This window comes from Bufo gargarizans, chromosome 5 (assembly GCF_014858855.1).
Source record: "Bufo gargarizans isolate SCDJY-AF-19 chromosome 5, ASM1485885v1, whole genome shotgun sequence".
NCBI lineage: Eukaryota > Metazoa > Chordata > Amphibia > Anura > Bufonidae > Bufo > Bufo gargarizans.
This window is the reverse complement of record NC_058084.1, coordinates 343,387,018-343,411,712: the sequence shown is the minus strand read 5'-3', so window position 1 is coordinate 343,411,712 and position 24,695 is coordinate 343,387,018. Positions and strand designations below refer to the sequence as shown.

Sequence of the window (24,695 nt, the reverse complement as noted above, 5' to 3'; positions counted from 1 at the left end):
GCTATTATTTTCCCTTATAACCATGTTATAAGGGGAAAATAATACAGTGAATAGACTGTCTCCTAGCAACCATGCGTGAAAATCGCACCGCATCCGCACTTGCTTGCGGATGCTTGCGATTTTCACTCAGCCCCATTCACTTCTATGGGGCCTGCGTTGCGTGATAAACGCACAATATAGAGCATGCTGTGATTTTCACGCAACGCATAAGTGATGCGTGAAAATCACAGCTCATGTGCACAGCCCCATAGAAATGAATGGGTCCAGATTCAGTGCGGGTGCAGTCCGTTCACCTCCCGCATTGCACCCGCGCAGAAATCTCGCCCGTGTGAACTCAGCCTAAGGCTATTTTCACACCAGCGTTTTTTTGCTGGATCCGTCACGGATCAGCAAAAACGCTTCCGTCATGATAATACAATGAACGGATCCGGTTGTATTATCTTTAAAATAGCCAAGACGGATCAGTCATGAACTCCATTTAAAGTAAATGGGGGAAGGATCCGTTTTCTATTGCGTCTTGCTCCACATCACAGGATGCACTCAAAAACGCTGCTTGCTGCGCTTTTGTGTGCATGATGGGAGCGCAATCAAACGGAACGGAATGCATTCTGGTGCACTCCGTTCCCTTCAATTCAGTTTTGTCCCCATTGACAATGAATGCAGATAGAACTGAAGCATTTTCCTCCGGTATCGAGATCCTATGACGGATCTCAATAGCGGAAAGGGAGCGCTGGTGTGAAAGTAGCCCAAGTATGCATAGATAGCTACTAGGGATGAGCCAACTGTGAGAGGAACAAACTATTTGTGATGAGAGCAAAATAAATTACTGAAGGGTAATGTACATGATGTACAGTAACTTCCCTCTATCTAGTCACAGACGGATTTAGGGGGTGGCAATTTACTGGGCCCCATTTACTAGAGGCCCCCAGAGGATAGGAACACCAGGAGAGAACTAAATTGATATTATTTGAGAATTAATTTGTATCATTATGCAGGAAATATATATAATATTATGTGGGAGGTAGTATTCTTTGGAGTCATATGGCATAGTAATTAGGCAGTACAGTATATGATTTATGAATTATATGGGCTAAATATGGCATTATCTTGTAACTGTATATACTGATATTATGTCTGTCTAGCTAATCTTTCCAATCTATCAATCTGTCTATTTATCTACTCTATCTAATCTATAAATCAATCAATCATCTGTCTATCTATCTGGATACAAATTTCTGAGAATATTTTGCTGTGTTATTATACTTTTATATTACATGGCATCAGTTTTAATCTTCTAACAATTTTATGCAATTCTTCACACTGCCTTTCTTTTAATTTAGTTAATAAAACTGGTGGTGCTGGAATGTTATTCTTATTATACATGCATTTTCTCAGTTTAATTAACTGTTATAATTAGTATGCAATGGAAGATATGAACAGTATATAAATAACTACAAGTAATAGCAATAATATCATAATGGCAATGAGCAGTTTAAGGAAAATCTGCAAAGAACACAAAGACGTGAAAATCAATCTTTGAGCCTCTATACCTATGACATGTCGCTTTAATGAGATTTTTTTTTAAATATAAAGTTAATATAACCATAAATGCTCTTTTAATAGCTGGAGCAATGCTGACAATACAGCAGGCAAGAAACAAGGTAGAAATTAATACTAAAATTATTGGGAGCAATGCCAATAATATAGTATAGGAGACATTACCTACAACTCCATACAGGAGCTGTCAGCAGAATAAAAAATATATGGATTTCGACAATCCTTTAAAGGACATTCTCAAAGGGGTTGTCACAATGTCTGTGACATGTCTCAGCCTCTATGTTCTGTCCATTCACACAATGCAGGCCACCATCCAACAGCTGCTGTATTCTGCTGACAGTGCTTGAAAGAAACAAATGCATATCCCCAATATAGTGGCTCTAAACCAAAAATCATACAAAATGTATAATACTTTTTTATTTTAAAAACTATTTACATTAGCCTTTTCACACACCCTGAAGAAGATGTACATCACAGACTGCCCTGCAAAAAAAGAGCCCTTAAGCCTCTTTCACACGGGCGTCGCGTGTGAGGGCCGGACAAGATGCGGGTGCGTTGCGGGAAAATGTGTGATTTTTACGCGCGAGTGCAAAGCGTTTTAATGCGTTTTGCACGCGTGTGAGAAAAATTGGCATGTTTGGTACCCAGACCCGAACCCGGACTCCTTCACAGAAGTTCAGGTTTGGGTTAGGTGTTCTGTAGATTTTATTATTTTCCCTTATAACATGGTTATAAGGAAAAATAATAGCATTCTTAATACAGAATGCTTAGTAAAATTTCCATTGAGGGGTTAAAAATAATAAACAAATTTAACTCACCCCATCCACTTGGTCGTGTAGCGGATCAACTTTTCTTTCTACTTTCTTCAGGACCTGGCTAAAGGACCTTTGGTGACTTCACTGTGCTCATCACATGGTCCATCATGGTCCAACCCCTCAATGGACATTTTACTAAGCATTCTGTATTAAGAATGCTATTATTTTTCCTTATAACCGTGTAATAAAGGAAAATAATAAAGATCGGGTCCTCATCCTGATCGTCTCCTTGCAACCATGCGTGAAAATCGCACCGCATCTGCACTTGCTTGCGATTTTCACGCAGCCCTATTCACTTCTATGGGGCTTGTTTTGCGTGAAAAATGCACAATATAGAGCTTTCTGCGATTTTCACGCTACGCACAAGTGATGCATGAAAATCACCGCTCATGTACACAGCCCCATTTTACCACAGAGGAAACGCCATAAAAATGAAACCCATAAAACTTTATCAGATTCTTTTCCCCCAATTCCACCTGATTTGGAATTTTTCCCCACTTTTTTTTCCAGCTACATCCTATGTACTATTAAAAGGTGGCAATAGGAATTACAACTATCCCACAAAAATTAAGCCCTCATGAACCGAAAAATCTAATGAATCGTGAAAGTCAGGAGTAAAAGAACAAAAAATTAAAAACTGCAAAGTACTGAAAAAAAACAACAATACCACAAATACTAAAAATTCATATCAACCGCCTTTTCTCCATTTATCATATTAAAAGTAAAAAAAAACAATTATAAATACAAAAAAAGATAATTGGTATTGCCACGTTCGTAAATGCTGCATCTAAAATATCATGTTAAGCAGAGGCAGATTGTGAACTTAAAGTGGCCCTGGAAAAAAACTAAAAGGGGCCTCAAGTTGTAGGCAGGTCTAAATTGATAGAACATGGGGCAACATAAGTAGGATGGTAATACAGTTAAGTTCAGGAGGGCAACTGCGGCCATTAAGCATCAGATCATTTTGTAACTGGCCTGCAGGAGTGCTTTAATGGTCCCCTGGGCATCGGCCCACCGGAAAATTTCCCTGTAGGGTCTATGGCCAATCCGCCCCTGATGTTATGTATCCCACACTGTGCATAAAATAAAATTCTAAGCACTTTGCCTTACAAATAAAGGTTAAAAAAAATCTAAAAGTTGCATGTTCCCCAAGATATAAAAGTAACATCTGGGCACTCACTGACAATTGTGTCAACTGAAAGCAATTTATTGATACAAATGAAATGAAATAGATACAATTAAAAACATTAATAAAGATGATATGTGCAATTGGTACTAGAGGTACCTTGGTGTGATTGTTATAACTCACTGAAGAAGGGAACGTTAGTAGTCCCGAAACGCGTCTGGTATAACCTCCCATGAAAGATTAAGAAGATCTTTACCATTGAATATTACTGGTCCATCAATACAGCATAAAGGGACTGTCTGCGATTAAAGACATTGAGAATTATCCTTACCTCTCAAAACAGATTTACCTGCGCGCAAGACGACCTCGGTCATATTGCGAGCCGGCACCGGAACACAGACAGAGGTCAGAGTGCGGTGCTAGCCAGCGTGGGAGAGAGAAGCGGTGAGAACGCCAAATTGTGAGTTATAACAGTCACACCAAGGTGTAATACGTCTCACGAAATAATAGAAATCGCATGACATTCTGGTAAAGACTGTACCTGAAGCTGTATGAGAATAAAACCAGTAATAATAGCCCCACTTACTACGTTTCTGTGAAGCGGGACGCCGCTTGTATATTCAGTGTAGCGGGACGCCGCTCACTCATACGAACAGTTTCCAGAATCTCCACTATACCAATTATTATACGGGTTCAATACGAACTATATTTGTATGTATGGCCACATATAAATAACTGGTTTACTCTTATCGCTTGTACCTTTGGAGAAATTTTAATATAGTGCATACGATTTTATGCATTTAGTGACATACTGTATGGTTTGGAAGGACCCTTGTTCCTGACCACTGCCAGATTGCTTCATGTAGAGTGGCCTTACTTGGTATACCCATAGTCCTGAATTTGCTGCCCTTGCAAAATGACTTCTTAAATGCATATTTATAGCAATTCAAAAGAATGTCAGTGCTATGAATACATCAGAAACATAATGGAAAAAGTAGTATTTTTTCAGAAAAGGTGAAATCCCTATACACAGCTTTAGTTGCTGATTGTAACGTGGTTAAATGTGGGTTTCAATTACTTTCTTTAATAACTCTATGGCTGTCTAATTTCATGCTGGATTTTCCTTCATTATTTGTACCCAGTGGGCTAAAGCAAAATCTACAGTAGTACAATAAGAACAGTATTCTTCTCTGATGTTAGCTGAATGCATATGGATGACTTGTGGCATCTCCCTATCCCTGCAGGGCTCTTTAGTACATGGAAATGAAAGGTTTAAGAAATGGTCGACAGTAAATATCACAATGGTGACAATATGATAATGCATGTCTTTGGTCGTCATTGGTTTGTACGTTTCTGAATGAGTAGGGACTTTCTGGTTAGTGTCATTTAGGGTGGGCTCCCATCACGTTTTATGCCTCCATTTGACGTACACGTTAGAAAAAAAAAAGGATACATAATGCAGCACACCAGCTTCTTGTATCCTGCACAGAACGGCTTCCTCTCTAATGCCATCGGCCCCACGTGCTGCTGTGACAGGGGGCCCATGGTTGCTATAGCAGCCCCGATGCCTTACACACGAAAGCCTAGAATACCCAACCCCTATCAGTGTCTTACGCTGACAGACAATGCAGCAAAATACAACATGTATTGTACTGCATTGAAACTGGGATAAAACCTTGAAAATTTGAAGTCCCACAGTGGGACAAAAATAAAAAGTTGAAAAAGTGTTTTTTAATAATAAAACAAATAAAGTTTCAAGTAAAGAAAAAAAAAGTCCTTTCACCTAATAAAATCATATACCGTACAATTAAAAAAAATACATATTAGGTATCGCTGCATCCATAACGACCGGCTCTATAAAAATGTCACATGATCTACCCCATCAGATGAACATCGTTAAAAAAGATAAATAAAAACTGTGCCAAAATAGCCATTTTTTGTCACCTTGCCTCACAAAAAGCGCAATAGCGAGCGAGCACCCCAAAATGGTACCAATGAAACATCACCATATCCTGCAAAAAATGAATCAAAAAATAAAGATGGCTTTCAGAATATGGCAACACAAAAACAAGATTTTTTCTTTTCAAAAATGTTTTTACTGTGTAAAACTTAGCAAAAAAAAAAAATACATATTAGGTATTGTGGCATCCGTAACGACCGGCTCTATAAAAATGTCAGATGATCTACCACATCAGGTGAAGACGATAAAAAAAATTAAAAACTGTGCCAAAAAAGCCATTTTTTGGTCATCTTGCCCCCAAAAAGTATAACGTTGAATGATCAAAAAATCATATGTACCCAAAAATGATACCAATAAAAATTTCAGCTCTTCCTGGAAGAATTAGCCCCTATACAAGACGATCAGCAGAAAAATATATGAAATATAGCTTTCAGAAAATGGAGACACAAAAAACTTTTTTTTAAATGTTTTTATTGTATAAAACTGAAATAAATAAAAAAGAATAGATATTTAAGGTATTTCTGCATCTGTAATGACCTGCTCTATAAAAATATCACATGATCTACCCCCTCAGGTGAACAAAAAATGTAAAACTGTGCCATGATCAAAAAATTACATGTACCCAAAAATGGTACCAATAAAAATGTCAGCTCTTCCTGCAAAATACAAGAACATACACAAGACAATCAGCAGAAAATTAAAAGAAATATAGCTTTTAGAAAATGAAGACACAAAAACCAGATTTCTTTTCAAAAATGCTTTATTAGGTAAAACTGAAACAAAAAAAATAGACATATTTAATATTGTTGCGTCCGTTTGATCCTGCTCTATAAAAACAACACTTGATCTATCCTGTCAGAATGTCGGAAAAAAAAACATGCCAGAACAGCTATTTTGTGGTTACCTTGCCTCACAAAAAAACGTAATATTGAGCGATTGAAAATAGTACCAATAAAACTGTCACCTTATCCTATAGTTTCCAAAAAGGCTGTCACTTTTTGGGAGTTTCTACTGTAGGGATGCATCACGGGATCTTCAAATGTGACATAGCAACTTAAAATTATGTGAGTCCTGCCTCGTGCCCATACAGCAGTTTACGACCACATATGGGGTGGTTCTGTAAACTGCAAAATCAGGGTGATAAATATTGAGTTTTGTTTGGCTGTTAACCCTTGCTGTGTTACAGGGCAAAATGGAAAACTTGCAAAAAAGACATTTTTTAAGTTTACCTCCATTTTCCTTTAATTCTTATGGAACACCTAAAGGGTCAACAAAGTTTGTACAATCAGTTTTGAATAATTTGAGAGGATTAGGTTCTAAATTGGGGTAATTTATGGGTGATTTCTACTATGCAAGCCCCACAAAATGTTTTCGTAACTGAATGAGTCCTTAAAGTGGGTTTGGAAATGTTCTTTAAAAAATTACTTCTAAAATTCAAAGCCTTCTAACGTCCTAAAAAATAAAATCACATTTACAAAATGATTCCAACATAAAGTAGACATATGGGGAATGTTAAGTAATAACTGTCCATCTTAAAAGCAGAGAGATTAGTGAATTTTTCTGTAAATTTTGGATTTTTTTCATAAAGATAAAACATGACTTGGTCCTCATGGTGAAAACTGGCTTGGGCTTGAATGGATTCAAGAGTCTTCTTTTATGAACCCTCATTGCCTTTAGCCTATTCTAACTAGCCCTTCCACTGACCAAACTTGAGCTGCCTCTCAAGTTGGCACTCTGTACTTAGGATGTTTGCTTGTAGAGCAGAAAGGCTGTAGATTGTTTACAAAAATAAACCAATGTTCTTTTTCACATTTTAGATTACCAGCATGAAAAATATCCTGACAATTATTCCTTCCACTTCTAGACAATGGACTTTAATTTACCATGTGCTCGTGCAGCCTACGGATGTCCCTGCAAGCTGACAACTCACAAATGAGTTTAATTTGACCCCTGTCTACCAACTTCAAATTATTCACAGAAATCTGGAACTGTAATAAAATACATCATCTGTATTCAGAAAAGAATACTTTTCTTACAGACTTTGTCCTGAAAAATATGCATTTAATGAATTTAGGGGGTTATTGATTATGTTTTTACGGCACTTTTTGGCGTATTTTTGTAGAAGATTTTGGTGTAAAAGTGTTTTGCGGCAAACTCTGTGACTTTTCCCCACTCATGCCACTTTTGCAAAGTGGTGAAAAAAGGAGGCGTAGGGTGGTTGGGGAAGAGCGCGAGCCGGGAGGCTGTTCTCATTTATCATATTGCACGCCAGTTTTTGGCGTGGAAAATGATCTTTATCTACTCCAGCGAGGGAGCTGGCGTAGATTAAAGCATGTTGTAAAGCTGGCGGCAGCAAGTACGAAAGTTATGTGGAGGCCGTGCCTCACACATAACTTTGGTGCAACCACCACCAGTGCACAGGGATTAAGGCCTATTGCACACGGCCGTTTTTTTTCCCGTTTACTGGCCGTTTTTTGCGTTCCGTATACGGTCCGTATACGGAACCATTCATTTTTTCAATGGTTCCGCAGAAAAAACGGAATGTACTCCGTATGCATTCCGTTTCCGTATTTCAGTTTTTCCGTTCCGTTTTAACATAGAACATGTCCTATTATTGCCCGCAAATCACAGTCCGTGGCTCCATTCAAGTCAATGGATCCGCAAAAAAAACGGAACACATACGGAAATGCATCCGTATGTCTTCCGTTTCCGTTCCGTTTTTTCCTGAACCATCTATTGAAAATGTTATGCCCAGCCCAATTTTATCTATGTAATTACTGTATACTGTATATGCCATACGGAAAAACGGAACGGAAAAACGGAACAGAAACGGAAACACAACGGAAACAAAAAACGGAACAACGGATCCATGAAAAACAGACCGCAAAACACTGAGAAAGCCATACGGTCGTGTGCAATAGGCCTAAGACCGACATATCAATTGCCCGTCTTGATAAATGTCCCCTTAGTGTTTACAAGAAAACTGGCACTGGTATTGAAAACCTAAAACTGCAGCCTGCCTCCATACACAACCTTGTCCTCAAATTAACTATATTAATACAGAGATGACAATGTAAACCTGTTCAGTATTCAGAATGAATGTGTATATTACATAGAGAGAAACATCATGAGTTGGTTTATTTACACTACCTGATGTCTTGTATATTTGATATCAGTCCACCTTATTTTAGCCTTTGGGGCATTGTTCCTTTGAATGTATCTGTTACATCTGCATAAATTGCTTGGGGTACTGTATTTGTCTCTGTACTCGGTCTTTATTTAACATGGCGTTTTGCATTATGTGTATATGCAGGACAAGTGTCATCCTTTGATCCCCTGAAGAACCCTAGTGGGGGAAATGTATCAGGACATCATAGAGTCAATTAGGGTAAGCAGGGGTAGGTTCCGGTATGGGGTTCATCCACCACCAGGATGATTTCCCTGTGTTCAGGGGTAGTGAGGCTGAACTAGGGCTAATCCATCCACCCGTTGTAACAGTGCGGTTTACAGTGACGTTTTCTGTGTAGGCTGGCTACATGCGCCCTTGCGTACTGGCTGCAGGCCGAAAGCCTGTGCAGGCTGGTTGCTAGGGGCTGTGTGAGGTTAGTTCCCCGTGATGCTTCTGATTGTCTGTGGTGCCGGGTTGGTTGTGCTCTGGTGTACTGGCTGTGGGTGTCTCTGTGCATGCCAGTTGCCAGAGGCAACGCTCGGTTCTGTACATGTGTATCCTGTTGTTCTGAGTTCCGGTTCTGATGGGGTTATCTCCCCCGTCTGTTGTGCCTGGGTGTGGCTTTCCAGGTGCCTCGTTACCCAGTTATATAGACCTATGAGCTGTGGTTCTGGGGGTCTTGTTCAATATTTGTCAGTCTGTCCTGTCTGTGGCTGCTGAGTGTAGCACCTCGCTTCTGTTCCAGAGGGTTTTCCATCTACCCTTCTGCGTGGTGTCGCCTGGTTTTGCATCAAGTGTCTGTTCTCCGGTTCCTGTTCTGTTATGGTGTTTATGTCATGTTCTGATCTGTACCTTCCCTGTCTGATGTAACATGTTATGGTCTGTTATCCTGTTCTGTTTCGTGTATCACCTAGCAGTGCGTAACTGCATCTGAGAGCCTGGCAGTGCTTAACTGCTTCCGATGTATCCTGTCCCATGTCTGCCTGTTGTTCCGTCCTGCCTTCGGAAGAGAGTTCCTGTGGTCCCCAGAGGGGGATTGCCCATTCTCTGTTCTGTGCAGCTCTGCCTGGGGCCGCTTAGCTTCTACTGCTTGCAGCGCAGGTAACTGCTTCTGTCTCTGCTCTTGCCTGTTCTGCGCCTTGTATCTCTGTTCAGCGATTCTCTGTGTATTCTCTTGCTCCTGGTTATGTCTCTGTCTGTGCTCCCTGACGGTACCTAATTCAGGTACCTCCTGGTCTATCTGGACCTGCTGCTACTGACTCGGTTTACACTCTGGAGTAGCCCCTGGCAACTACCTTTGGCCCAAGCCTATGCTCACCATCTGAGGCTCTACTGAATACCAGGTGTTGCTTAGTCACACCCCTCCAGAGTATTGCCAGTCAGTGGCACAGTGGGTCCACACCCGCTGTTCTGTGTAGTGCGCCTGTGTGTATGTCTGTATCCTTGATCTGTTCTACCTGTATACCGGTTCCCTGACGTCCCGGAGGTCTGCATTGGACCCCCGGCACGTGACACCTCTAACCTATTACCTATAACCTGTTTCACTCATATTTTAATGGTTTTATGTTTGTCCTAATTTTTTCTTAGGCCCTTAATTTTTGTTTGATATGTGTGCAGTTCTTTACACACCGCTCTAACCTGGTATGGCATTTATTTTTAGTATTGCTTGTTTCACTGATCCTCATTTAGGAGTAGGCTTCAGCATTGATTAATCATTTCTGGTTACGGTTATGCAGGCTTCAGTACAAGGGTTATGTAGTGAATTTACTTTCCTAGTTACAGTGCCATTACTAGTCACACTTGTCACTGTTATTCATTTGTACTTATAGGGCGGTTCTGGTCCCACCCCGGGTTGGTATCCCATTTCCTTATTAATTGGGGTTACTTGCTTATTTTAATAATGTATATTTAATAAAGATCTTTTTATGGGCAAGATGGTATTGGCTCAGTTGCTTATTGTATCAGGGTTGTGATTTATTTGAGTAGCTGAGCCTCTTCTGGTGAAGTGAATTACAGGACTTTATGCAATGGCAAGATGCAGTGGTATTTTGTCTGGCAGTATGTTGGAATCCATGTCAGAAATCTAGTGGAATACACTACAGTCAATGGCATCCACTGGATGCCAAATCTGGAGATGCATGGAACAGAACACAGGAATTTCACTGTAGATTTTGTCTCAGGGACACTGGTTAAATTGCTCCAAAGGCACTGAACAAAGCAACATTAGCACCTCAAATGTTAAAGGGGTTGTCCAAGTTATTTTTTTGTACTTTGTATGTTTCTAACTAGGCAAATGTAAGAGGTTTACAATGCACTTTATTTATCTGTAGTGGTTCCTTTCTCAGATTTCACTGAGGGTCACATGACCTGTGATGTCAGCTTCTCTCCCTGCTCTGATGATGTTTTGTCCACAAGCCTGAGAGACCAGATATGTGTATGTACACAAGACGTCACTGTGCTGGCAACGCCCTAACGTCTGCCCTCTCGCTGGATTCTTCAGGAAACTTTAACCCCTTCTGCAGCACAGACTCGGGGCTAGAGGCTTTCCTGAGTAGCTGCAGGCAGTGAAGAGACACAGGATCTTCCCTCCTCATCCTGCAGACACAGAGCTGACAGACTGGAGGAGTTCTGCAGAGCATTGCACAAGAACAGATGGGGGGGGGGGGGAATCATGTGTGTATCAGCAGTCTCATTGTACAGCTGGGACTTGTAGTCCTACACATACAACATGCAGTCAGACATGTCACTCAGGGCAGCACTGTGCATTAATTCCCATTGCAGAGCAGGGGTTGGGCAGTCTTTTTGGACACCCACAAATATACATTAGGAAAACCAAAGATTGTTGTTATTGAAGGTAAACAAAGGGCTAAGAGAGAACGAGGAAAATTAGGAAATATAATTTTTTTTTTGCCTAAAACTTGATTAGCTTAGTTATCTATTGCTGACCATCAGATTTTTAAATATTGTTTTATATTTTTATTCATAAATCAGAAAACCTGCTTTTATTAGCCTCTTCAGTACTTTTCTGGTACCCCTGCTGCTTATTTCAGTCTGTGGGAGGCTCAGCTTGGTCTGCCTGGGTCTAACCCTGTACAGGCTCTCAGGATCTCTTTCAATTTAACACCTGTCCTTTGCTGATATACGTAACATTTGAAAGGGATGAAGATTTATTAGCAAAAGTGCTATGGTAATAATCTAGTCATAGACATAGCATAAAGAGTTCTGCAGGCCATTGTTATTAGCATTACATACCAAGGAAAAGTAGGAATGGTGTTACTTACAATAACAAGAAGAGAGTAAGTAAATCTTGTTGAGCCTTTGCGTTTCCTGGAATATGCCTTTGGAAGGATTTTTGTGCATATTAAATACATACATGAGTGCCTTACAACACTCTCTGGTCACATAGTGATACCTACCTATTGGTTTTTACAATAGGCGTCGGAAGGACACATGTGAGTTGCCATCCATACACTGCCAGGGATGTTAAGAGGGGCATATAGTCAGCCTGCACATCAAAGCCCTACAAAATAAAATGCATCAAGAGAAAAAAGATATATTACACATAGAATACAAACATGTCCACACACAAAATACATAATTAAGACAAAGGCCAGGTTGATCTGCATGTTTCATTGTGTGAGGGTAATCCTCTAAAATCGATCATAAACATGTTAACATCAGGCCATCAGCCATTGTTTTTCAGACATTTTTTTTATTTTTTATTCTAATTTTAGTGCTTTTTTGCTTCCCAGGTTTTTAAAGCAAGCTTCTGAATCACAAACCCCTTCTCTCGAGGCAAGGGACCTGCGGCACTGGTCCATCCAAGAGCAGGGGTAGTGTTTAAGACTAGCAAAGCCGAATGTGCATAGGATAATCTCGCAACCAGAGCAAAGCAAAAGGGAAGAACTACAGCCAGAGTTTTCCTTACTGTTAAGAAAAACACAGCATTCAGGTGATTCTCTAGCCATCAAAACAGGAGAAGCCTCAGCAGAGCCCTGATGACCCTCATAAACAGTCTCCATTTGGATCAGTTGCACAAGAGATGTGTCACAAATTCACAATGCTTGACTGTTCTAAATGGAAGCCAAACATGTGTGAACAGAGCCTTAGTTTGATTGGTGTAAGGCTACTTTCACATCCGTTTTTGAGATCCGGCATGGGATCTCAAAACCACAGCAAAATGTTTAAGTTATTACAATACATCCAGCTGCATCCGTTCTGAATGGATCCAGTTGTATTATACCGAAAATGAAGAAACCGGATCTGGCACTAAAGCCAATCTAAGGCCTCATGCACACGACCGTTGTGTGCATCCGTGGCCGTTTTCCGTTTTTTTTCGAGGGCGCATTGACTTTCAATGGGTCCGTGGAAAAATCGGAAAATGCACCGTTTTGCAGCCGAGACCGTGATCCGTGTATCCTGTCCGTCAAAAAAATAAGACCTGTCCTATTTTTTTGATGGACAACGGTTCACGGCCCCATTCAAGTCAATGGGTCCGTGAAAGAACACGGATGCACACAAGATTGGCATCCGTGTCCGTGATCCGTGGCCGTAGGTTACTTTCATACAGACGGATCCAAAGATCCGTCTGCATAAAAGCTTTTTCAGATCTAAGTTTTCACTTCGTGAAAACTCATATCCGACAGTATATTCTAACACAGAGGCGTTCCCATGGTGATGGGGACGCTTCTAGCTAGAATACACTACAAACTGTGTACAAGACTGCCCCCTGCTGCCTGGCAGCACCCGATCTCTTACGGGGGCCGTGATCAGCACAATTAACCCCTTCAGGTGCAGCACCTGAAGGGGTTAATTGTACTATCATATCCCCCTGTAAGAGATCAGGGCTGCCAGGCAGCAGGGGGCAGACCCCTCCCCAGTTTGAATATCATTGGTGGCCAGTGCGGCCCCCCCCCTCCCTCCCTCCCTCTATTGTAATAATTTGTTGGTGGCACAGTGTGCGCCCCCCCTTCCTCCCTGTATTGTAATAATTATTCGTTGGTGGCACAATGTGCGCCCCCCATCGCCCCCCCTTCCTCCCTGTATTGTAATAATTATTCGTTGGTGGCACAGTGTGCGCCCCCCATCGCCCCCCCCTTCCTCCCTGTATTGTAATAATTATTCGTTGGTGGAACAGTGTGAGCCCCCCATCGCCCCCCCCCCCCCCTGTTCATTGGTGGCAGCGGAGTTCCGATCGAAGTCCCAGTTTAATCGCTGGGGCTCCGATCGGTAACCATGGCAACCAGGACGCTACTGCAGCCCTGGTTGCCATGGTTACTTAGCAATAGTACAATAGTAAAAGATTCATACTTACCTGGGAGCTGCGATGTCTGTGTTCGGCCGGGAGCTCCACCTACTGGTAAGTGACAGCAATGCGCCGCACAGACCTGTCACTTACCAGTAGGAGGAGCTCCCGGCCGGACACAGACATCGCAGCTCCCAGGTAAGTATGAATCTTTTACTATTGTACTATTGCTAAGTAACCATGGCAACCAGGGCTGCAGTAGCGTCCTGGTTGCCATGGTTACCGATCGGAGCCCCAGCGATTAAACTGGGACTCCGATCGGAACTCCGCAGCCACCAATGATGGGGGGGGGGGAGATGGGAGGCCGCACACTGGCCACCACCAATGTTGTTAATGCTATAGAGGGAGGGGGGACGATGGGGGGCGCACACTGTGCCACCAACGAATAATTATTACAATACCGGGAGGAAGGGGGGGCCGATGGGGGGCGCACACTGTGCCACCAACGAATAATTATTACAATACAGGGAGGAAGGGGGGGCCGATGGGGGGCGCACACTGTGCCACCAACGAATAATTATTACAATACAGGGAGGAAGGGGGGGCGATGGGGGGCGCACACTGTGCCACCAACGAATAATTATTACAACACAGGGAGGAAGGGGGGGGGCGCACACTGTGCCACCAACAAATTATTACAATAGAGGGAGGGGGGGGGCCCGCACTGGCCACCAATGATATTCAAACTGGGGGGGGGGTCTGCCCCCTGCTGCCTGGCAGCCCTGATCTCTTACAGGGGGATATGATAGTACAATTAACCCCTACAGGTGTGGCACCTGAGGGGTTAATTGTGCTGATCACGGCCCCCTGTAAGAGATCGGGTGCTGCCAGGCAGCAGGGGGCAGTCATGTACACAGTTTGTAGTATATTCTAACTAGAAGCGTCCCTATCACCATGGGAACGCCTCTGTGTTAGAATATACTGTCGGAAATGTCATATCCGCACGGCCAGGCGGATACCAAAACGACTTTTTTTTCATGTCCGTTGATCCTCCAAAAATCAAGGAAGACCCACGGACGAAAAAACGGTCACGGATCACGGACCTACGGACCCCGTTTTTGCGGACCGTGAAAAAATACTGCCGTGTGCATGAGGCCTAAGTCAATGGGAACTGGATCGGGTTTTTTAGTGTCCGAAAAAAACGGATGCGGCACTATTGACTTTCATGGTTTTTGGTGCCGGCTTCTTCAGTTTCCCACGCTGCACACAAAAACGCTGCTTGCAGAATGTATTCTGGTACACTACATTCCGGTTTGTTCAGTTGACAATGAATGGGGACAAAACTGTAGCGTTGTGCTGCGGTTTTGAAAGCCTGTGTCGGATCTCAAAACCAGACAGCACAACTCAGATGTGAAAGTAGTTTAATATATTTTCAAAATGAGGCAACATAAATATGCTTTCTGGTTAGTAGTTACGGTGGGGGTCCTCGGTCCCATTAAAGTGAATGGTGCTGAGCTGCCATACCAAGCACAACCGCTGTACAATGTTACGGCGCTGTGCCTAGTAAGCTGAGAGAAGGCTGCGGCACTACTGCAAGCGCTGGTGCCTTCTCAAACAGCTGATTGGCGGGGGCCCTGGGTGTCAGACCCCCACCGATCAGATACTGATGACCTATCCAAATAACTGTCGGAAAACCGCTTTAACTGAATTCTTACTTCTGGTGCCTACAGGTACCGGCTGCTCTCAGCATAGAGGAAGTGGCAGGAGACGCCTGCTCAGTCAAACACTGGCCACAGCAATGGGTACAGATGGGTGGTACCAGTTGGGGGGGGTGTCCCTGCACAGACTGTCATTGGCAGCTTTTACCGGACAACGCTTGACAATGCAGGGACAACCCACCCCCCCAACTGGTAACACCCATCTGTACCTTTATCCATACATTTGTAGAAAAAATTGAAGAATGGCAAAATATAGCTTTATAAGAAGGTCCTATTTAAGATGCTTCAGTTACAGGTTATCCATTATGGAACTACTCCTATATTTTCTATTTGCTGCATGACTAACTTTGTATGTATTTTAGAATGCCTTGTCATGCACCTTTTCAAGCTTTTCCCACAGCCTTATTTAGCATAGTTGTCCCTTGAGCTCTGGTGAAATCACTCAGGCTATCAAATGCATCCAGTGGGATTAAAATGTTTTGTACAGCTAACCAACAAAAAATACCACAAATTCTATTTCCTCTGTAGGAAAAAAAAACAATGTACCTCTCTACCGCTCTTGTTTTCAGAACAATATTATGTCAGTGTACAGTAACTGAAAGGAGAGATTCAGATTCTTAATCACCTGGTTTGGGGCCACTAAACCACCAACATGCTGTTGTGTTGCTGGGGTTTAGGACCCTAAACCTGCCCATAAAAAACCCACCTGTTCCTGTAAACAGAAAGAAAAATGAAATTTTAACTTACCACTAGGAGAATCCGGGACTCTTCTTCAGCGGCACTGGACACATGCACACTGTGCCAATGATGGTAAACCTCGCCTGATGTGCCGTGTATGCACAGTGAAGTGAGGTGTACCATCCTCGGCTTATTGGTGCAGTGTGCATGTGCCAAATGCCACTGGAGAAGAATCACGGACATGTAGTTTGTAGCTTGTCTTGTTTATGCTTAGTGCAATTGTCTGTATTATGTATGTGCACCCCTTATCATATGTACAGCGCTATGGAATGAATGGTGCTTTAATAATAAATAATAATAATGTAGGGCCAGTTGACACTGTTGGCAAGTTTCCACCTCAAACTCCAAAAGAACTGTGCAATATCGCCACCCTATTCATTTCAATGGGAATCAGCAGTTGCTCCCATGCGGAAAAAAGAAGCATGGAAAAAAAAATAGCATGCCCCATCTTGGGACGGAATCCGCTCTGAATCTCCCACTGGAAAAAACTGTGAAGCGTCAAAAAACTGCTCTGTATGTGTCCACATATTTTTTGTACGTTTTTGGTGTCAATAACCATGAGCCGAAAATGAAGTTTTATATTCAAGTAAACACCTATTAGTTAAAAAATACGTGTTGACGTGCTAAAAAAAAACAGTAGAGTCCACGCAAAATTTTGCAGGCGGATTTTCTAAATCTTTCATGTGAACATACCCTTACAATAAGTTTGAATTCCATTTATTCAAATTATTAGGTCTAACCCTATTAATCTATGGAGTCTTTCACACCTGGGGCGGTGTTTTCTAGCAGACAATGCCGGGAACCGTTTTTGTCCGGCAATTATAGTCAATGGGGTCCGCCAGGAATCCGGAGAACTCTGGCAGACTGTTCTCCACCGGAACAGCCTGCTGGAGTTCCCTGCCACAAGTGTGAAACTAGCCTAACCATATTATTACGGTTAACCATAAACCTATTATTTGATATTCTATAGAATCACTAGGCATTTTATAAAATCTGTAGGTAAAGTATATAAAGGTAGGAGTGAAATAATGATTTCATATTTTGCCCAAAAAATGCTAGGCATTCTATACAATACCTTGCTTTCACACACTACCTGTAAGACATATACATAATATAGCATAAAACAGGCTAGTGTGGGCTCTTATATACGGTGAAGATTTACCAACAGTAACCAATCCCATTCAAGTTCTTATTTTTCAGAGACTCCTTGCAATATAAAAAAGCTGCAGCAACTGTTCCCTTGAACCAATCGTGAAAACCTCTTCATATGTGTTTTCCAAAGAGGAGGCAGAAGTACATTTTTAGGTTAACACAGCACGAACTAGCAATTATTCTATGGACCAGCCGTGAAGAAGAATGAACGCATGGAAATAAACAGAACTTGTTTAGAAATGTGCAATCCTAGTCTATTCTAAGAAACCACTTATTTAGGGAAAAGGGCAAATCAGCCAATGCTCCTCTGTGTATACAGCTTTATTAAACCTGTCCATATACATCCAGGCACAAAAATAAATCTGTGAATCACGAAGTAGGATCTGCAGAACACAGCTTTATCAGTGAAGCAGGTGAACTTCACCCACATGATGTCACACCCACACATTATATATATATATATAAAAAACATGCCTTAATGGTGACCACAGTTTTCCAATCACAACATTTAGTTTGTGTGGGGTATATAATTTAACTGTACGATTCCAGCTATTGTGGAAGCCCCCCCGCTGATGGCTCTGATCGCTCTTTCAAATTTTATTTATAGTGTTGGACAAGTCAGCAGTGGCAAAAAGCAAGTAAAGAAAGCGTTTAAATGACTGGTGTAGTAGCATGTTATTATCTTTTGACACTACGAGGGAGGTAAAAGCTTGTTGGAAAATTACAAAGCCTGTGGTCTTTGGGTGACCCATGTCACGATTTTAAACTTGTTAGTGTAACAAATTATCTTCTTGTCTCTAGCCGTGGGCAGCTTCATGACCTCCTGCAAGGCTTAAACCTTCTTCCACATATACACGTTTTGTTTTTTGACAGATTAAGAGCCGTTGGGACAGGGAAAATAGCTTTCTCTATTACCTCCCACACAACAGCTTGGAATAGGGACAAGTGTGAATGTTTTCATGTCTTATATTTTTTCAAATATCTTTTTCCCAAAAATGATATTTGGATGACAGACAGAACAGTGTAAATATGCAGGTTGCATGACTGAAAAATCTAATTTTTAATCCCCTGAGATCATGTAAGGACACGGTCTCTTCATTAGCAGGGCCCAAATTAGGAGACTGCTAAAGTAGTATGTGTGTGTGTGTATGTATATAATGTATACACTGCCTGTCCAAAAAAAAGTCGCCACCTGGATTTAACTAAGCAAATAGTTATGAGCCTCCTATTGGATAATTACTGCATGGGCGATTATCTTTCAGCTGGCAACATGTTATTTAACCTCAAATGGTGCAATGAGTTGCTTCTCATTTTTTAAACAACCATGTCGAAAGACACATCTCGTGGTCGTGGAAAAGATGTTAGTCTGTTTGAGAAGGGTCAAATCATTGGCATGCATCAAGCTGAGAAAACATCTAAGGAGATTGCAGAAACTACTAATTGGGTTAAGAACTGTCCAACGCATTATTAAAAACTGGAAGGATAGTTGGGATCCATCGTATTCAAGGAAGAAATGTGGCGGGAAAAAAATCCTGAATGATCACGATCGGCGATCACTTAAACATTTGGTGAAATCAAATCGAAGAAAAACAACAGTAGAACTCAGGGCTATGTTTAATAGTGAAAGTAAGAGAATTTCCACACGCACAATGCGAAGGGAACTCAAGGGATTGGGATTAAACAGCTGTGTAGCCGTAAGAAAACTACTAATCAGTGAGGCAAACCAGAAAAAAAGGCTTCAATTTGCTAGGGAGCATAAAGATTGGACTCTGTAGCAATAGAAAAAGGTCATGTGGTCTGATGAGTCCAGCAGGGTACTGTGAGGTCACTGTTAAGGCAGTGGGGTACTGTGGAGGTCACTGTTAAGGGGGCAGCCCCTGAGGAGGTCACTGTCAAGGGAGTGGGGTGCTGTGAAACTTACTGTTAAAGGGGTAGGCTGCTGTGAAGGTCAAAGGTAAGGAGATGGGCTGCTGTGGAGGTCCCATTTTAAAGTGACAGGGCAATGTGGGGGGTCAGTGTTAAGAGGTGGGGGACTGTGGAGTTAAAGGGTCAGGGTGCTGTAGAGGTCACTGTTATGGGGGATACTGTCGATATCTTTTAACGACACACACAAATATTAAATGAAATAGATAAAATATACCCGTGCGAAGCCGGGTCGTTCTGCAAGTATATATGAAAAAATGAGTTTCTGTCTGTCTGTCTGAACGTCTGTCTATCTGTTCATTAAGCACTACCAAACGACTGGACCGATCTTCACCAAATTTGACACAGGTACATCAGGTGTCCGGGAAGGTTTTAGACCGGGTCTTAGCTCTCTAGGACGTACTGTTCCTGAGATATTCCCAAAAAATGACATGCATTAGCCAATAGAAGCCTACAAGTCTTTCTCTTCATATCCCAACTGCCATACACAGTCACATGTCCTTTATCAGCCAATAGAAGCTCGCAAGCCCTTAGTCTCCACATAGGATAAAAAGAAACCCTTGATTCCACCGACTGGGGAATCAGTTTCACCGCAAACTATAACAAATTCACTATAGAATTCCTAGACATTGCAAAATAGCGCTGGAGGGGTTAAAAAAAAAAAAAAAAAACGTATTTACCTCACCTTAATCCACTTGCTCGCGTAGCCGACATCTCTCCTGTCCCTTTCTTTGCTGATTGTAGTCAAGGACCTGTGGTGATGTCACTCCGGTCATCACATAGTCCGTCACATGATCTTTTACCATGGTGATGGATCATGTGATGACCGGAGTGACGTCACCACAGGTCCTTGACTACAATCAGCAAAGAAAGAGACAGGAGAGATGCTGGCTACGCGAGCAAGTGGATTAAGGTGAGTTAAATAATTATTATTATTTTTAACCCCTCCAGTGCTATTGTACTATGCATTCTGTATTCAAAATGCTATTATTTTCCCTTATAACCATGTTATAAGGGAAAATAATACAGTGAATAGATTGTCACCTAGCAACCATGCGTGAAAATCGCACTGCATCCGCACTTGCTTGCGGATGCTTGCGATTTTCACTTAGCCCCATTCACTTTGTGATAAACGCACAATATAGAGCATGCTGCGATTTTCACGCAACGCATAAGTGATGCGTGAAAATCACTGCTCATGCACAGCCCCATAGAGATAAATGGGTCCAGATTCAGTGCGGGTGCAATGCGCTCAACTCCCGCCTAAGGGAGCAGCATGGAGAGGACAACAGCAACCAGATAGCATTGCGTTGCAGCATTCACGCTCGCAGGGAACATCAGGAGGGCAGAGGGCACAGACCGTAGACCTAACAATGGGGCATATAGAAAGTTGATGCTAAAGGCAGACAATCCATGTTGAGCCCAGCTGGCAACGTACAACATAAATGTCACATATGTGATATGATATTCACATCATCCTCAGAAGTGGAAATAAGATGGGAGTAACAATAACAAAAAAAGCTTCAAAAGTGTCACAATTATGTGTCAAAAAAAGCCTTGTTGTTCCTGAAGATTCAAAGCCTGTAGTACTCCCTCGCTGATATTGGTCTATTATAAGAGATCGTCATGTTTTATTGTGAACAAATAGTATTGTTTGCAAGTTATCAGAAGAATCTCAAAATTAAAACAAAAGGCTACTTAATGTCTAAGCTTTATTAAAGCATTTGGATGTCATAGACCAGATCCACCTCCATTACAGTTGAGAACCATATATGAATGGGTGCTGTGTAATATTTTCCACATGTACATGAACTATGGCTCCCATCTAACTTTATTACATCCTCTCATTTCCTTCTACATGACCTCTCTCATGCTGCACCCATTTTCTTTAAAAAAAACAACGAACATGTGCCATGAAAACTCCCTTATTCAAGGAGGCCCATGTCCTATAACAACAGTCCAAGGTGACATATTCACAAATAACTCCACTTAATCCTGTCCTGTTATGTCCAGTCCTGGTTCATGCAAGTTTATTCCTATTCTCCATGACAACACATAGGACCATCTCCTGGGCAAAATTAGCTCATGTCACTCCTCCAATTCTTGCAAATTCTTCCAGCCATGGACCTCTCAAATTTTGTGTTACTGTCTAAATGTTGCTTCCATTATTTGTAACGTTACTTTCCCAATAAAGCGCTGCAGAATGTGTTGGTGCTATATTAATAATGTCTATATGGCTTCATGCACACAATATATCCGTTTTGCGGTCCTGCAAAACACAGATCCCTGCTGTGTCCATGCCCCACTTTTTTTCAACCTCCTCTACAAATGTCCTATCTTTGTATGCAAATGGCCAAAGACAGGTCATGCTTTACCTTTTTTGCTGAGCCTTGGAATGGACATACGGATGCGGACACGGTGTGCTGTACACATCTTTTGTGGTCCCACTAAAATGTATGGGTCTGCATCCGATCCTCGAAAAACGTGGATTAGATGCGGACAGAACATACTGTCGTGTTCTGAGCAGGTCAGCTTCCTGCTAGGGAAACTAAATCCATAGTGATCAACTGATCCATGATAAAGCTTGTTTTAAGAAGTGAATGTCCATTTGTAGCAACACCTTTAACGGTATTGTCCAGGATTTTTTTTTTTAAGTTTACACCCCAACCAGAGGTAAAAATCCATACTCGCCTGCTCCCCGCCTCTCTGTTCCACCTCACTGGTCTTCCAGTTCCTGCCTGTAACTCTGGATGCATGGAGCTTTGGGCACCGCTGCAGCAAATGACTGGCCTCAGTCACCACTGACGCCAGCCTGACGCCAGCCATTGACTGCAGCTGTACAGTGCAGCAGAAGTTTACAGACAGAGACTGGAAGACTAGTAACTCGAGCCAATGAGTTGGGACAGAATGGTGGGGGGCAGGAGAGAATGGATTTTTTTACAGGCTTAAAAATAATAAAAAAATAAAAAAAAGCTGGAGACCTCTTTAAATTCTTAAACATTCCTTACAATTAATAAACACAGCCTAATAAATGTTGTCAGCACTTAATGTGAACAAAGTGACTATAGATGTGTAGCTGGACTGACAGGCATAGTGACAGTCCTGTACTGTCTCCTTCGCCATTGCTGTAAAAAGGATAATGTATTCAGCTCCTAACTTCAGGTGGAGAGCTGGGAAATATTAGAATTTTCCACCGTCCGAATTACTAACTTGTTCCTGAAATGGCTACATTTTAGGATTATTTAATTTTTATACTTAAAATATAAAAAACAGTATAAAAATAAATGATGACGGTTAAGGATAGTATCTCAGGACAAAACAGATGTCCAAAAAATAATTGCTTGCAACTGAAAACTGCCATCATGACAGAAAAATACAATGCAACGAGATAATAGAAGTCACTGGCCATGCTGGAAATAGTGGGGGCTGACATTTTTATGGTTAACATGTGATAAAGGTGAAGCGCTCTTCCTCAGTAGCAGCCACCACAGTTATTTGCAGTGACCCATTATTTGTGCAGAGTCTGGCAGGAAATGGTTATATAAAGGAGAACTATTATATCCTGTCTGTTATATTCTGAAAAAGGTGATCTCTAAACCTGTCTGTAAACAGCAGTCTGGTGATGGAGCTCTGTAATGTTGTCTAAGGCTACTTTCACACTAGCGTTCAGAGCGGATCCGCTCATATAATGCAGACGGTGGCTCCGTTCAGTACGGATCCGTCTGCATTATATTGTTAAAAAATTTCTACGTGTGAAATTAGCCTGAACGGATCCGTCCAGACTTTACATTGAAAGTCAATGGGGGACGGATCCGTTTGAAGATTGAGCCATATTGTGTCATCTTCAAACGGATCCGTCCCCATTGACTTACATTGTAAGTCTGGACGGATCCGCACACCTCCGCACGGCCAGGCGGACACCCGAACGCTGCAAGCAGCGTTCAGGTGTCCGCTTGCTGAGCGGAGCAGGAGGCTGAACGCTGCCAGACTGATGCATTCTGAGCGGATCCGCATCCACTCAGAATGCATTAGGGCTGGACGGATGCGTTCGGGGGCCGCTTGTGAGAACCTTCAAACCGAGCTCACAAGCGGAGCCCCGAACTCAAGTGTGAAAGTAGCCTAACATAGGTTCCTCCACATGTACTACTAAAACTCCTTTTTTTTTTTACACTTAAAGGAGTTTTCTGGGATTACTATGGCTTTTAACAAATATGCTTATGTAGTTTTTTACCTCATATACAGTACCTCACATTTTTCCAAATATTTTATTATATCTTTTCATGGGACAACACTGAAGATATGACACTTTGATACAATGTAGTCAGTGTACAGCTTGTATAACATACCCTCAAAATAACGCAAGTGAGTACACCCCTAAGTGAAAATGGCCAAATTGTGCCCAATTAACCAACATGTACATCTTCCCCATGCTTTTGGTTTCTAATTTGAACTTTTGTAAGATACTGTACATCTTCCGCGTGCTTTTGGTTTCCAATTTGGACTCTCCTGACCTATTTTCACCATGTAGACAAATGACTGTGGTTTCCATCCTGTATGTAGCCCTTCCTGTTGTTGTATCCAACCAAACCCATGATGCACTTCTTTCTCTGCCACAGCTCCAACACCACAACTAACAACGCCCAGCTAGGTAATAGCTCGCCCCACCCAGCTAGTTACATAGACTCTCCCATATCATTGCCCCTGTTTCTGCTTTGACACACCCATGGAGATAACACCAGTGATGGCCAGTTGATAGTATTTGCCAATGAACACATGCGGGCTGCCATCGTTAGTAAGGTTAGACTCACCTGTTCGGTGATGCACAGGTAAGCCCTTACCTGTGCCTGTGCCGCGAGCCGGTCTGAAATCAAATGCGGCCACCGCAGTACCGAGAACAGACTGATGAAGGCCCCCCGGCGGCTGTTCTCGGAAATGACCGCATTTGATTTCAGACCGGCTTGCGGCACAGGTACAGGCTTACCTGTGCATCGCCGGACGGGTGAGTCTAACCTTACTAAAGATGGCAGCCCGCATGTGTTCGCTGGCGAACGCTGCCAACTGGCCATCACTGCATAACACCACAGGAAATAAGGAAGGGTACATGGTCAAAGCCCAAAATGGAAGATAAAAGCAATAAAGGTAATATAAATAAATTAATTACAGCTAGCTTTATGAAAGATTATTTTAAAGGATGTTAATGCAAACTGAAAAACTCCTTTATTGTCTCTAAAATATATATTTTTTTAGTATTTTCAGAAGTTATTCTTTTTGTATGAATATATTAGATACAAG

At 42.0% G+C, this 24,695-nt stretch overlaps 1 protein-coding gene across 1 annotated transcript in view; it reads right to left on the bottom strand.

Moving 5' to 3' along the window:
* The window catches only part of RFTN1 (raftlin, lipid raft linker 1), a 340,728-nt gene that overhangs the window by 10,170 nt on the left and 305,863 nt on the right, over window positions 1-24,695 (bottom strand). The window contains exon 8 of the mRNA XM_044293566.1: window positions 12,044-12,147. Within this exon, the coding sequence (XP_044149501.1) occupies window positions 12,044-12,147 (104 nt within the window). The remainder of the gene's footprint in view (window positions 1-12,043; window positions 12,148-24,695) is intronic.